Below are 15,189 nucleotides of genomic sequence, written 5' to 3' on the forward strand. Positions count from 1 at the left end.
GGCAATGAAGCCTAATTATAGGAACATTTAAAATGTAAACTGGTTTTTCCCCTGAGACTAGAATTACAGCAACTTGACACAGTGACACTGCTTACATGACGCTCATCAGTATGACACCGATTAGCAATTTCATATACTATGGTAACAGTAAAAATGAGAAGAGACATTATGGGGGAAAAATGTCTCCTTACATAAATTCTCCTAAAACATATCTCGCAGGTGTTGAAGATGACGAAGATTAATAAAAATGTTCCTGGTGGTACACAAGATAGGAACTACTGTAATATTTACAGTAAAGAGCAACTGAAAACTACTGTTCCCTCCCTACAAACGCTGACTGTGAACAAGGTCCTTGAACTCTGAATTTCAGTCTTCCTATGTGTAAAAGGAATACTAGCATAGTGATTATAGACAACCATACTGTTTATTAACTTCAAAGTTCCCAAGAGACTAGATCTTAACTGTTGCCAGCACAAAAAAGAAATGATAATTATGTGACACGACAGAGGTGTTCGCTAACACTATGGTGGTATAATACTGTGCCATGTAAATGTATCAAACCAACACCTTGTACACCTTCAATTCACAAAATGTTGTATGTCGATTAAATTTCAATAAAACTTTTTTTTAATGACTCTTTGTCTAAGATGACATTTAAACTGAAAGAAAGCATAAAAATGAAGAACCAAAAAGAACATTAAAGAACCATTCCAAGTCTCTTAATTTATGAAGGAAAAGGTTCCCTGAGGACAAGTAACATTTTCAAAGATTAGAAATAAATCATAGCTAAAGTCAGAATTAGAAAAGACATCTATTATTTAAATACCTGTTCTATACCACAGTATTGACCCAAACAGTAGTAAATAAGAGTACTCTTTCTTCCAAAACAAATCAAAGGTGTATTAAGCATAGTCCTTGACTTATGCCTTTAAAATGGTACAATAACAAAACTTTTAACACAAGAAAATTTTCAATGCATCCTGAGCCTTACTATTTGGGTCTAATTCAGTACTTATATATTCTTTACATCATTTATTTCTTACCCCACCACTCACCTTAAGCCTCATTTCTACTCCATCCCCCTCCATTTTTCACCCTCAGTTTTCTATCTACCAGTTAACCACTGGAAGTAACTCCCAAGATCCACTGCAACCAATTTTAGTTTTTGAATTTCTTTTTTGAGCAGCTCTACCTACTTAAAAAAACTGAGATCTCATGGGAACTCACAACTTTTATTCTTTCTTAGAAGTCCTACGAAGAACACAGAGAAAATTTCTGAACTTTAAAAAGTCCACTAAAATTTATACCTAAGATAAGTCATGGAATCTTAGGTATAGGGCTTATTTTCCTATACTGTGTTTCCTCGAAAATAAGACCTACCCCGAAAATAAGCCCAATTAGGATCGTCAGCCATAGGGACACATTTAGTACATTAAGACGATGTTCCAGAAGGAGATGACATAACTGTGTTTGGATAAATGTAGATTGCTGTACATGAAAAAATAAGACATCGCCTGAAAATACTCCCTAGTGCGTCTTTTGGAGCAAAAATTCATACAAGATCCGGTGTTATTTTCGGGGAAACACAGTATATTGAAATGTTCTGCTATTTCATCATCCTAAGAATTATTCCATTGTTGCTCATCAATTATACCCAATTGTCACAAAAGACTCAATAAGAAAAATAAAAAGCATTAAAATTGTTGAGAAGTGTGTTTCAATAGTGAAATAAATCATCATTCAGTTTTAACTACACTACCAAAAATATTGCATTATATTTCAAGAAGGTATAAATAAGCTTGGAGCCACCATCTTTGTAGTCTGCTTTTAGCTTTCCGTGGAACATGGTTATATATTTAGATTTCTCATTTTCTGTCCATAATGGCATAAAACAGAGGAACACATTTCACAATTATTAGACAAAGCAGATGAATGCAAATAAATAGCCTCATTCTAGACTTCAGTGATGATGGTGAAATTGAACATTTACGTGAAATATTAGACTGAGTTTTCAGATGAACATATCCTAAGGTGTATTTCTCAAACTCAACTGATGAGAGAAAAATGTATCTCTTAGGGACAAAAATAGGGTATTTTCATCCAATCTGTCATTCAACAAGGACTCCATCTTGTATTTTTGCGACAAGAATCTGGACTTTTTGTTTTGCTAAGAAGGTGTGACATTTGAATTAAATTGAAATAGAAAGGTTTGCTACATTTCAATTATATTAAAATTCTTGAAAGTTTTTTCCCCCTATCCCTTTAGTCTGATTTCTGTAAATTATTTGTAAGATGACATGAAAATATTTTTTAAAAGGCTCCACTGGACCCAGTGACCATGATTTTTCCCCCCTTATATACTGGTATATGTCCTTAGAATACATTCTAGTATACGTCTCGTTTCTTCAACTATGTCCTCATGCAAAGCATCAATAAAAACAGAAGACAAGGATAATAGCAGCTAGCAGAGATGTCTTTCAAGGTTGCATTAAGACTCATTAAGTGTCACATTTTGATCATTTATAAATCCCCCTGCCTGTGTTTTTCTCTGTGGTTCTAATTCAGGACAAACTTAGTCAAAGGCCTTACTAAAATCCACACATGCTGTCCTATGCCTATAGCATTTTCTTGATTTATGATTGTAATAAACCTACCACCTTAGTACCCTGAAATGCAATTTATTTGAGCCTAGAGACATCAACTCATTTAATACAACTCAAGGCTCTTAATGTATCTCCCATTTTAGGTTTTATCATGTTCAATTCTACTCTTTCCATTATATTCTCCTATATAAAAAAATTACTGAAGCAAAACAGGTTACATATTTCTAACAGGCCACTGACAGCTCTTCACTAACTGGCTGAATCTTCTATAATCTTTTAATCCCTAACATTCTTTTTAAAGCCCTTTTTATTAGTCTCACCATTTTCATCAGCAGCACTTCCTTTTGAGCTACAGCTCACCTGACGTCTTTTGAATCTCCTGATAAAATAATTATCACCAAGAACTCCAACTTCCTCAAGACAACAGAAATCATTCCCCTTATGACACGATTATCTTCCTATTGTCAGGGATACTAGACCTCAGCAAGTATGCAGATGTGGTTAGGGCTGCAATGTTTAGAGAGGCACTAGCAATTCTATTCTGTAACAACTTCTAGGCAGCCATACTGAACGTACTGGTAAATAAAAATGCTTAATTTTTCTGTGTATTTCATCCTATCTTAAATACTCTAAGGCAATTGGATTTGTAGAGCCAACTACACAATTTATTAAATTTAACTGTTACTCTGTTGATATATTCTCCAATTCTGAATTTATTTTAAACACTATCCACCTTATGCACAAGAAAAGTTGTTTTTCTTCACCACTCCCTTTTCTTCATCACTCATTTTTGAACAACAAAGCTTTAAAGAACATCTACTCCTTCCAACCGGGTCTTAATGAGTTATCTTCTAAAATTTTGGAGATAATGTATAGAGCAATTAACGACGCCAAGAGGTGTTTTTATTTGGGGGGAAGGGGATTGAGATTCTTAGGACAAAATCACTATTGTCTCAAGTCTCTATTAACTTTCATTTTTCACTTCAATAACTTGGTGTTAATTACAAGCTGGTCAACAGAACTACCTTGATTTTATTGCCTCTACTAACCCTTGTGAAATGAAACTGGAACTAAAGCAATTCAAAAGTATCTCATTTATACATGAACAAATCTGCTGTTTGGATACGTTCTGTCATCACTACCTCTCGCCTCTGAACAGCTCTGAGATTTTTTATTGTATCACTGACAACTTGTTTCTTTTCCTTGAATTACAACTTACACTGTTCTTTAAACAACATCCACATGTTCTTCATTGGGCTCCATCTTCAAGTTCCTGAATTCTCAGGCAGAAACATATTTGCCTAACATAAAATACTGCACCTACTCCAATCACTGCTATCAGAATTATTTCTTCAAAATAAGGTATGGAATTCCATTCCATAATTTCTAGGTACAAGTTCCAACCTAGTAAGTATCATTAATACTAATTTCACATTTACTATTTGCATTAAAAGGACAACTTCAGAGCCCAGTAGCGTCTACTGGGCTACCCTTTCGAACTAAAGTAACGCTTCCTTCTTCTACATTCCCGATCTGTCACTTGTACCTGTTACAGAATCTAGAATTCTACCTTGTGTTCCCAGGGACGTCGCTCCATAAGGAAGCGGTTACATGAGGTCTTGCTTTTCTGTTCATCTCTGTGTATATCATTTGTCTAGCAATCCCTATTTTAAAATGTTTGTGATATTGTGTTACATTCATTTGCGCCAAAGAGTATTGAGTATTAGTAAGAAGTGTGAGTGGGGATATTTCCAAACATGTATATGCTAAGCAGTTTACATCTATAAGTACTTCTCATATAGGGCAAAAACAGGATTTATAATGGATTTAGTCCTGTCTTTGCAAGTTGACATATTTGATCAATTCTAAGGTGAGATTTTTCTTCACATTTGCTCAGCCCTAAAATTAATAAAATTCTTACAACTCCCTGGGATGTTATACTTTAGAAGAGATTAAAAATTTCTTAGCTAACAATATACGTCTAGACTACCGATATACATCAGCTGTATACTTTTGCATTAGATATTTCATTTCACTGAACTTCAATTTCCTCTGGTGTAAAATGGGATTCAAAAGGCCTATCTCATAAGGATTAAATGTAAGCATGCCTAAAAGTTCCTGCCCCGTGGTAATAGCCTAAGTAAAGGCAGCAATCTATTTTGTCATCATCACCATCAAAAATAGCAGTCACCACCATGAGCTTGCTTGACAGGGAACTGAGTGGAGAGGAGAGCACATGACGTTTCAAGTTGTAATAGTGAAATGCCACCTGTCTTCTGTTCTACACTTCCAGCATACTGAGATTAAATTCTACAATGTTCTCAATTGATTCCTAAGTTGCTAGAGCACATTTTGATTATAGGAAAAGTGTAAAGGTCCTGGAAATACTGATCATCCTAGTAAGAAATAGCGGAAGAAAAACTACCACACTTGTGACACACCGATTCCTAGCATAGAGACAGCAGTAACTCTAAAGACCGTAAGATGGAGTTCTAAACCTTTTGAGGCTGTTGCTGTTCCAGGAGTTGCTGTCTGAGATGTTCAAGGTTTTGCTGCTGTAGTTGTTCTGCTATCTGATGAAAAATGGAATTGTTCACAGATTCCGAAACATGAGAACTAAAAGGAAAAACAAGTGGAAATCTATTTTAAAATCCAGTAAAGATAATATGAAAATAAAACTGAGTATCCAAACCTCCCCAAATGCCAAATAAATGAAGCATACTCTACTACAATGTTTACTGTTGAAATATTAACAAAGAAAACGGAATACCTCAGAACATTAATATGTTAAAACAGAAATATATTCTCCAATAGTGTTTCAATAGGACGTGTTAGAAATATCTGATGAAGATCTGATACGATCTCATACTATAAATACAAATAAATTAGTACTTTTTACATTAGAACACTTCAAGAAAAGCTCAGTAAAACACTTATAAAAACAGTTAAAAAGTATTTAAACATTGTCACTTTGACTTCTCTAACTATGAGATCGTGGGAGAAATGTTCTATCAATAATAACATATGAAATGTACAATTATAATTGACCATAAACTCATAAAATTAATCTGCTTCCATTGAAAAGCATTCACATTATTAGGTATGTTAACAGAAACAATGTTTAGAGAAGAGGAAATAATTTAACTATACTCTGGGAAATTCACACCTGGAATACACCTGGAATTCTGGGTGCCACAAAGGTAAGACATGAACAAAAAAGAGGGCATCCCAAAAGGGACAATCAGGATGGTGAGAAGTCTTGAAATAGTTGAAAAAAAGAGTACGTCATCTGGAGCAAATAAACCTAAGGGGAAGAATGATACCTATCTTCAAAAACTGAAGGGCTATGTCTCAAAAGATAATGGAGCATATTTGTTTCCTTGCTTCAGAAAGCAAAACAGATGAGTGTGTAGAGAGCAAATCAAACAAGATTCAGTAACAAAATAACATACAACAGTAACAATTACTCAGCTTCTCATAATGGAAGGCATTAATTAACACCTTGGATAAATACCATTAGGACTGTTATAGAAGATTCTTATATTGTTCAGGACACTGATCTACATGATCTCAGATGCTTCTTCTAACTTTATAATTCAAAATTAAAATATTAGTTTTTAATTTTTTCAAGTAGAATCTCTTTATCAAAAGGATTTATTTGTATATTTATACATTATATAAATAATTTTTAAACATATTATCCCAATATATAAAACTATTAACTTCTGTTTGAAGCAAGAGTCTCAGAGACTTTCCCCACTCATCATCCCTCTTCCCTTCTCCCAGCTTCCACATACTACACTTCCCCTCTCCAACAATCTACCCCCTACTGGTCCTTTCACAAAACCTAGGGCTCTGAACAATTTTTTGGAAAAAAAATAAATAACTGATCTAAATAAAACCACACAATCTAATTCTTTAAAAACCAAAGTCCCTATTTATATACTTCCTAGAAGTGACCATTGGCAACAGAAGCAAGCTTCTTTACTATTATTTCAAATATTCTTACAAGTGAGTTAAATAATTTAAAGCCTAACATAGAGAAAACATCACAACTAGATTTATCAACATTTATCAACTTTCCTATACTTTTGACATAGCCCAACTATTTGCAAAGATCTGAGAGTCAAAATAATATAGCGAGGCAACAAGACAGCAACCCTATCATCTTTCTATGTTAGAGCAAAACAGCCTGAAATAATAACCTAACTTATTCAAAGTATATGTAGTAGTTCAGATGGCAACATCCCATCCAATGTTTATAAAAATAACAGAAAAAATTATGGTTATAAGGAAAAACATAGCAATTCTTACAGTTGAGAAGTTGGAATTTCCTTTTTGGGTTCTTCACTATGCTCAGAATCTTCCCCAAAATCAAACCTATCCATCAACTTCTAAGTGGGGAAGAAAAAAAAAAAGAGAAATAGACAAATTAAAAACTGCTTCTCACAAATATGTTACAAATGCTATTTTAAAGATCATGCCATCCACTAATTTATCTCTATCACTTAATATGAAAATGTTTCATACAATTTTATGTTATACTATATGAAATAAAGCATTTTACTTGAGTGGATCTTTACTTTTCTTTATTTTCACATACATTGCCTTATGTAACAAAACAAATCATGACACACACAGGATTAATACCAATACTCTAACTTTACAAAAGAGAATATGAGAATTAAAATAATTAAGTGACTTGCCAATGGCAATAAAGGTTGATTAAAAAACAGCTAGGACTAGTATAGTTTTCTGAGAATGTTCCACTGTTTCCTAAATGGTCAATTTAAAGGCTCTTTATGTGGTCTGGCTATTTAGTCAAAGTTATACTTGGAAGCTGCTGGATTAAAAAAAATCTAATAAATAAATACTGTATTTTCCTATGAAAATAACAGTAGCAGAAATAAAAATATGGAGAACATGTACAAGGTATTTTAATATTCCCGTAATTGACAAGAATACTGAGGGTACCATACAATGAAACTACACAAGAAAGATATTCACTTTTAAAAACATTATACTTTATAGTTAGGTCTCAATTTATCAAAATACTGTAGAACAGTGACAACTGGTAGAGTTGTTTTTTGAACGTAACACACTGAACAATTTCAATGTTAGCAGGTTAAAATTATAGAACATAGAACCGTAATTAATATATTTGTGACATCCACAAAAGAAATTTAAAAATTCAGAAAACAATCATTTGCCCCAATGGTGAATATACAATTTTACCGACCTGTAAATATCTTTAGTCAAAAGCAAATATTCTAAATGTTTCAAGTGGAATTAAAAATCACTTAATTTCTTTCAGAAGTTTGGACCTTTTGTAAAACTTAGGATGCTGTACTACAGTACAGTGGATATTAAAGTAGTTCTACAATAAAACGTAATTTACAGAATTAGAATCCATGTGCAGTACACAGAATTCACTAATTGATATAGGACATATCTGATGTCTTAACGTCTACCTTGTTAAAGGACACTCCCTGCTCTAAGGGATTGAGGGTGCTGGCTGCGGCAGCCGCAGCGGTCAGCTGAGCCGTCAGCGCCTGCAACTGAACAACAAGACCAGCATCCAGGGCTTGCAGGATGGAAGGCTGAGGCTTCTGCTGTTGTATCTGCAAAGTCTGTATTAACTGCTGAAACTGGAAGGGGAAAAAAAGGAAAATGAATACAAACAGGTGCTGGGTTTTATCTACAAGAACACCTATCTAAAACTTTTAGTCAATAAAATTCATTCTAGGCTTTGGAGATTGGGAAAAAATATAAACTAACTCAAAACAACAGCTAATTTTTTTTTAAAGAAAAGACCTTGTGTGCTATATATAGTATATTCCTTAATAAGTTTGTCTGGCTTCTAGAAAGTCACAGAATTTTTTAAAAAAATAAAGTGGTCATACAATGATAACCAGATAAAGAATTCATCACAAGCAGACTCATTTTTTTCACTAAACTTTTCATCCCTTCTTCAAAGAATTAACTTAATCTCTGTAAAAGGACAAGCACTGAACACAACTGCTTCTGCTATTTTTCAGATTTGCTATCTGAAAACACGTTTCCTGAAAGCAGGAAAAGCAAAGAAAACTGTCCTTTGGAGCAGAGTCTGAAACTAAAGAAATTAAAGGTGAACAGTGTCAATAGGAGTTTAAAGCAACTCCTGTTCCCCCATTCACCCACCCTCTTAAAAAACAGAAACGATAGTAAGATTCTGAAGATATTTCATGGTTAAGCATAAATCCTGAGTACGTCCGAGAATTAATATTTTTTTAATCACTACCTAAACCCAAATTAAATCTGAAAATGATCAGTTTAGAATAGAAAAATAAAAATAGCAAAGCTATTGCTAAACAAGACATTTGTACTTTTTGTAACAAGTCATTTAACCATCAGCTAAACATTTACTAGACTACTAATGTAATAGCAAAGAAAATAAAAATAATATAAAAATGTATGACCATTTAGTTCCTGCAGTGAGGAAGCTACAGAACAGACAAGATGGAGGGAGGGGGGGAAGGAAAGGAAAAGAGGAGGAAAAGAAGGAAGAAGGAAGGCAATGCCGTGTCTCTCCTTTACGCATTATAACAGCCCCTTCTGACAGCCCCATTTTGCCCAGGAGCATGGTTCCTCTTTCAGTCTCCAGGTTGAAACCACTGCAGCATCCTTTTCTCTCTACTATGACTTCATATTCTATCAATCACTATGTTTTCTTCACTCTCTGTGTACTATTTCTTCTGGAAAATCCCTTCTCCTGCCAAAAGTATTTATTTTAATGGGCATTTTTTAAAATGAGAATATTTGTTTTAGGAATTGTTTTCAAAATATCATTATCACAAAATAAAATTAGTTTTATGTATTATCAATTCACTTTACCAACTGTCCCAAAAATGTAGAAACTATATTTTTTACTATATTTGAATAGTTTGACTATAATTGAACTGGTTTTTACATTTTTAAAATCTAGAATGGTCCCACTTTTTTTGACACTGTCCTTTTTAGAGTTTATAACACTATTTCTTATATCTCCATTACTTCCCTTCCAGTATCACTGTTAACAAAACAAAGATACTTCTATCTCCAGACCTTTCTCCTCTCCCATCCATTCAAGTACTGTTCGATTCATGTGATGGGCATCAACATAAAAATCTCTGGTAATTCCCCACTGCTTAGCATATCAAGCCTTTATTTCTCAAAACCATTTATGTGTTTTGAAACCCATGTCCCAGCCTTAAGTCTGCCTTTTCAACTTTGTAACTAATAACTTATATGCACAGACCACCTTATTCTCCAGACAACAACTCTAAAATATCTTTTGTATACCCAATATTGTTATTCCTGTATGCATTAGTCATTCATTTTACAAAAAATGTATTGAACACCTGCTATAACATAGAAACTGGAGGTACAACAATGAACAAAACTGACAAAAATCCTTGCCGTTGTATAGCATACCTTCGAATGGGAAGAGACAGAGAATAAATAAAATAAGTAAATTATATAACGGAACAGAAGGTAGTTAAGTGCTAAGGAAGGAACTAAGGCAGGTGATAGAGAAAAGGAGCATAAAGAGATGCAAGGCAGAGTTTGCAGTTTTAAATCACTCTTTGAAGGCCTCATTGGGGTGACATTTAAACAAAACCTTACAGGTAGTTGAAACTAGGGTTTCTAGGTGGGAATTCCTGCCCGTTCTCAGAATTTTTTTTGCTTTCCCGTTCCCGAATCCCGAAATATAAACTGTTTTCTGTTCTCCATGATGGATCGTTTCCACAAAGTGACAGGCGATACTACCAACCACCTGGGTTCAAGGAGCCGATTTTCCCTATTTCCCGATCAACTTTTCTCGGGATTCGGGAACAGAAAACTGAAAAAAGTTCCTGAGAATAGGCGGGAATTAATACCTGGAAACCCTAGTTGAAACCCTGTGAATATGTGGGTAAGTTCAGGAAGTTTTACTTACAGATCACAATTAATTTGGTCTTTAAAGGATAGGTTAAAAAAAAAAAAAGATGCTAATGATGGGCTATCCTCACATCCTGCCATCTCAAGTCTCAATTCAAATGCCACTTCCTCAGAGACACATTCTCATGGCTACCCTCTCTAATTATGACCCCATCTCTCAAACATAGTTAGTCACTCTAAAGATCTACTGTTTTAAGTCACGTATCATTATCTAAATGTTTTATACTTTTTTATTGTCTGTCTCTTGTAACATAGGGAGGCATCTTCTCCTAATAGAAGACCTCCCCGACTCATTACTAGAGCAACAATAGTACCTAATAATGTTTGGCAGAAACTATGTGCATTAAATTAATATTTTGGTGAAAAATTAACTTTTTCTAAGACATTCTATAACAACATAAAAGTGTTCAGGATCCATTACTAAATGAAAAAATCAAGTTACACAATACTATATATAGTGTGATACTATTTTTAACAAAATAAAAACACATATTCTTTAGGCGGTATATTATGAAATAATCATTAGGAAAATACAGTAAGTTCCAAATCATTGTCAGCATAACCAAAATGCTGCTCACCTGCTGGCCTTGAGGACTTTGCAGGATCTGAGCTACAGCTGTGAGCGTGTCAGTATTTGCTATCTGGGAAACCCACGGATCAGGTAAACCTTGGACCACCGTAGCTGGAGTAACAGGTGTCACAGGAGTTCCTTTTAAAACAGACATCACACCCAATAAATATATAACAAATAAGGCTTGAAAAGGTAGAAAGATTGCTGTCACTTTCATAAAATATATACAAATATAAATATTTTTATTGTCTTTATATTGAAAAATCATTACAGAATTAGGTAGGTTAATATAAAGTACCAAAAAGATTATCTACTCTTGTCTTCAGTAACCAAGCTACTACTTTAAAGGAGCCTACAATACTTAGCAGTCATTTAAAATCTTACTACAGAAGTAAATTCAATTATATAACGAAATATTCAAAATACAATCTTCAATGAAAAACTGTAAAACTGTATGTGCAATATAAAACTATTTTTCTTCAAGAATTTGTGCACACATGCGTGCGCACACACACAAACCATAAAATAAATATATACCAAAATGTTAACAAATGTAATTCTTGGATCATGATAAAAAATTATAAATTTCATTTAAATACCTCAAAAAACAATTTTAAGATTAGTACTAAAGTATTTGTGACTCCATTAAATAAGTTTCTCAGGGTTCCTTATAAATACTAAGTTTCTGTGGTATACTGTGAATATCAAATTGATTTGCATACAAGTTTTAAAGATTACAGACAGCCCAAATCAGAAAAAATCCTACCCGACACATTCATTTCCCAAAGTTCATTATATTTATGTTTCTAGGGATTAAAACAATTCGGCTCCCTAATTTTTAGAAAAGAATTACATACAAATATAATTTCTGATTTTATTTTTCCTTCAAATTACTTTCCCTTTCAATTAACTACTGCTAGACAAATTCTCCTGCAGCCACACTGTTATTTTACATATGAATAATCACCTGAAAAGTATGAGCAGAATATTCGGAAAAGAACTCTCGATCAAAGCCACGTACCTGGGGTATTGCTCATAGCAGCAGTAGCACTGGCCAGGACAGGAGTGACAACTGGAGGAGGGATCCCTGCTGCCATATCCAAAAGAGGCTGAATAATCTCACTCTTAAATACATTATTCTTCTGCCACAAGTTTAATACTCTCACTATTTTACTCTAGAGGAATAAAGAAAAAGGACATTTTATTTTTTCGATTTCCAAATGTTAGCACAATCAAATAGCAACTAGTTGGGCAGTGGGTGGGAAAGACTGAAATACTTCTCCAGTGCTTTCCATCCCTGAAATTATGTTTCTATAATTTTGCATTGCTAACACTAACTCACGTGAAAAAAAAAATGTTCATTTTGACAGATGTACAACGTAAATGAAAACTACATTTAGCAGAAGACAGAAATGACAACTAGGTTTCAGCTTCCATGTGAATGAAGCCTGATGAGATTATGGTCACGATTGGCTGGGAAACTGCGTTAAGGCTGCTGAGGCAGGTCAGGAGTCATCACAGCACTCAATTTATATTTTCAGTGAACTGTTAACTTTATCTTTTAAACAAATAAGTAACATCAAGACAGAGTCCTTATCTTATATGAGTTTTTAAAGTTTTCATTTTAAAACTAAGGACAGGGCAGGTTATTCCCTCACATAAGTAGTTAACTAAACTTACTTTCACAACTTATCTGCATATAAAAGTTATATAAACAACACTAAGTATTAGTTACGGACTACTGTAACATTACTTGCTCCATTAGGAAAATAATTTAAATGACAGGCTGAAATTAAGTATTAACTTCTGTTAAATGTACATAGTTTATAAGAGTAAAATAAGCAATTTTAAGAATGAAGATCTGGTTCACCTTTAAATCCCTTACAATATTATACTGATGAATTTTCAAACTACATCCAAACTACATTAACATGCAAATGTTTGTACTTCAAATGAAGCATAAGAAAATTACACAAAGAAATGCTTCATACCTTCTGATTTGACTCTCCTTTCTAAGACGTGAGCACTTAGAAAGTACCTTAGTCTTTTGCTTTATAGAAAAAAATCTTCCAGTTCCCAAGACACTCATCCTGTACTTCAAAATTAGCCAGTCTCTGAAAGGTATCATTCTATGTATCATTCTACATACAAACAAATAATGCTTCTAGTTTATGACTGATATTACAGTATCAATGTAATCTTTCCTACTGTGGTTAAAAAAAATCCATTATCTTAAACTCTATTAGTATCTTAAACTCCCTGAGAAACACTATTATTATGAAGTTTACAAACTTAACACTGATTTGTTCATAGTAAGTGATAGAAATCCAAGTACAAACTAGTGACATTTCTAAATCAAAGTGTTTAACTTACTTTAAAAAATATATATACGTAAAATTTTAAATGAGTTATTTTAGGTGGGATTCTAAGGTATCTATTTTAAGAATCAGTTACGACAGGTCTCTTAAAATTCTTTTGCCTGCACAGAATTATCAAAATACCAAAGTAATTTTAAAAATAAACACCTTCTGTCTCGAGAAGTATATCCAAGAATAGTTTACAAAGAATGATACAATAATTTATCTCCATAATAACATTTTTAATTATTAAAAATAAAAACTACCTAATCTTGCTGTACTCGAGATGAAGTAAAAGATGTGTGTGCTATGCTTTTAAGTTTTGTGGTTCTTCCTTAAAGCAACCATTAGTTTTCATCTTTCTTACTGTTTCCTAATAAATGAGTATTGCAATCAACTCTGTCAGAAGAGCACACTAAATTTCCAAATCAGCATCCAAAATAAGTAAACTTCTAATAATTTTGAGCACACACGAAGATAAACAACCCCTTTTTATTCTCTCTCAGGGTCTAAAGCCTCCTTTTTATGTGGTAAAGAATATTTATTCATTCAGATCTAGCAGACATGTGGTTTTTAGCACTAATAAAACGCTAGTATAAAAGAATTCTGATATGCATTTAGTTATTTTCTATTAATTGCTTGGCAAATCCATTTTTTACAGACACTAAATAAGTAAACGAGGTCAAATAATTAAAATTCTGAATTGGTCGGGTGTGAATACATAAACTGTTAATATAATACCAAAAGCTTACGACAGCAAGTTACTTTAACATTAATTGCTTCAATAAATTAAAAAGTAGCAAAATCAACATCTTTCCACACTGCTTAAGAAGATTCTAAGAACAAAAAGGAACACGGATAGTGTAACAAGCAAAGATTCAAATCAGGAATAACTAAGAGTAAAGGATAACATAAAATTATAAATTAAGATAATCTAAAGAGTCTTAAGACCAAAAGGGTAATGTATCTATTGAAACCAGCCTACCTTGTCATCCCCAGGGCAACGATATAAATTCTGGAAAGTGCTAATGATGTTATTACTAAATCTGGGTGCAAACACATCCTTTTCTTGACCAAACTGATGTCGAGATTGTCGTACAATGGAATCAATAACATAAAGTCCAGGTACCTTGTATTCTGGTTTACACTGATAAAAAAAACAAAAGTGGGAAGGCAAAGAAATAAGGTAAAATTCCTGGGAGACAAAAATCATCATAAATCCTACACAAACACAAAAACACTCTTCATGTTGAGGTAAAAGGATTCAGACGTTGACTATTCCACACCATCTTTGTCTGGAATGGCATTTTAAAGAGCCTACTTAGGGAATTTGGCACAAAATGCAGCATTAACAGCAACCCTGCCCTGCGTCACCCCACCTACCCCACCCCCCAAAAAAACAGAATCTACTTTGGCTACTCTACACACTCACTGCAACTGCCAATCACCTAAGTTCTAAAACAGGACTGAATAACTGTCCTGAACTGACAAAAAAAGACAAATAAGGAACTGTTATAATTAAAAATTCTGTTTAATGATTTTGCAAAGCCACATGGAAGCAAATTCAGGAAACAAGAGCTCTAAAGAAAGCATTTCCAAGGTGTATTACACTTCATCTGAAACACATAATTAAAGGGTTTCTGTAATAATGTTGGAACAAAAACAAATTGTAACATTCTAGATACACTGAGCCCAAAGT

The 15,189-nt window shown here is 33.5% G+C and overlaps 1 protein-coding gene across 2 annotated transcripts in view; it reads right to left on the reverse strand.

Annotated features, from left to right (window-relative positions):
• SCAF8 (SR-related CTD associated factor 8) overlaps positions 1 to 15,189 on the reverse strand; it is an 83,007-nt gene that overhangs the window by 23,538 nt on the left and 44,280 nt on the right. For both annotated transcript variants that reach the window (XM_081045164.1, XM_081045165.1), the window contains 6 exons: positions 14,476 to 14,637; positions 12,155 to 12,308; positions 11,141 to 11,271; positions 8,075 to 8,251; positions 6,918 to 6,997; positions 5,102 to 5,219 (listed from right to left, as the gene is read on the reverse strand). In XM_081045164.1, coding sequence (XP_080901290.1) covers positions 5,102 to 5,219; positions 6,918 to 6,997; positions 8,075 to 8,251; positions 11,141 to 11,271; positions 12,155 to 12,308; positions 14,476 to 14,637 — 822 coding nt within the window. The remainder of the gene's footprint in view (positions 1 to 5,101; positions 5,220 to 6,917; positions 6,998 to 8,074; positions 8,252 to 11,140; positions 11,272 to 12,154; positions 12,309 to 14,475; positions 14,638 to 15,189) is intronic.

The sequence above is a fragment of the Rhinolophus hipposideros genome (genome assembly GCF_964194185.1).
Source record: "Rhinolophus hipposideros genome assembly, chromosome: 3".
Taxonomy (NCBI): domain Eukaryota; kingdom Metazoa; phylum Chordata; class Mammalia; order Chiroptera; family Rhinolophidae; genus Rhinolophus; species Rhinolophus hipposideros.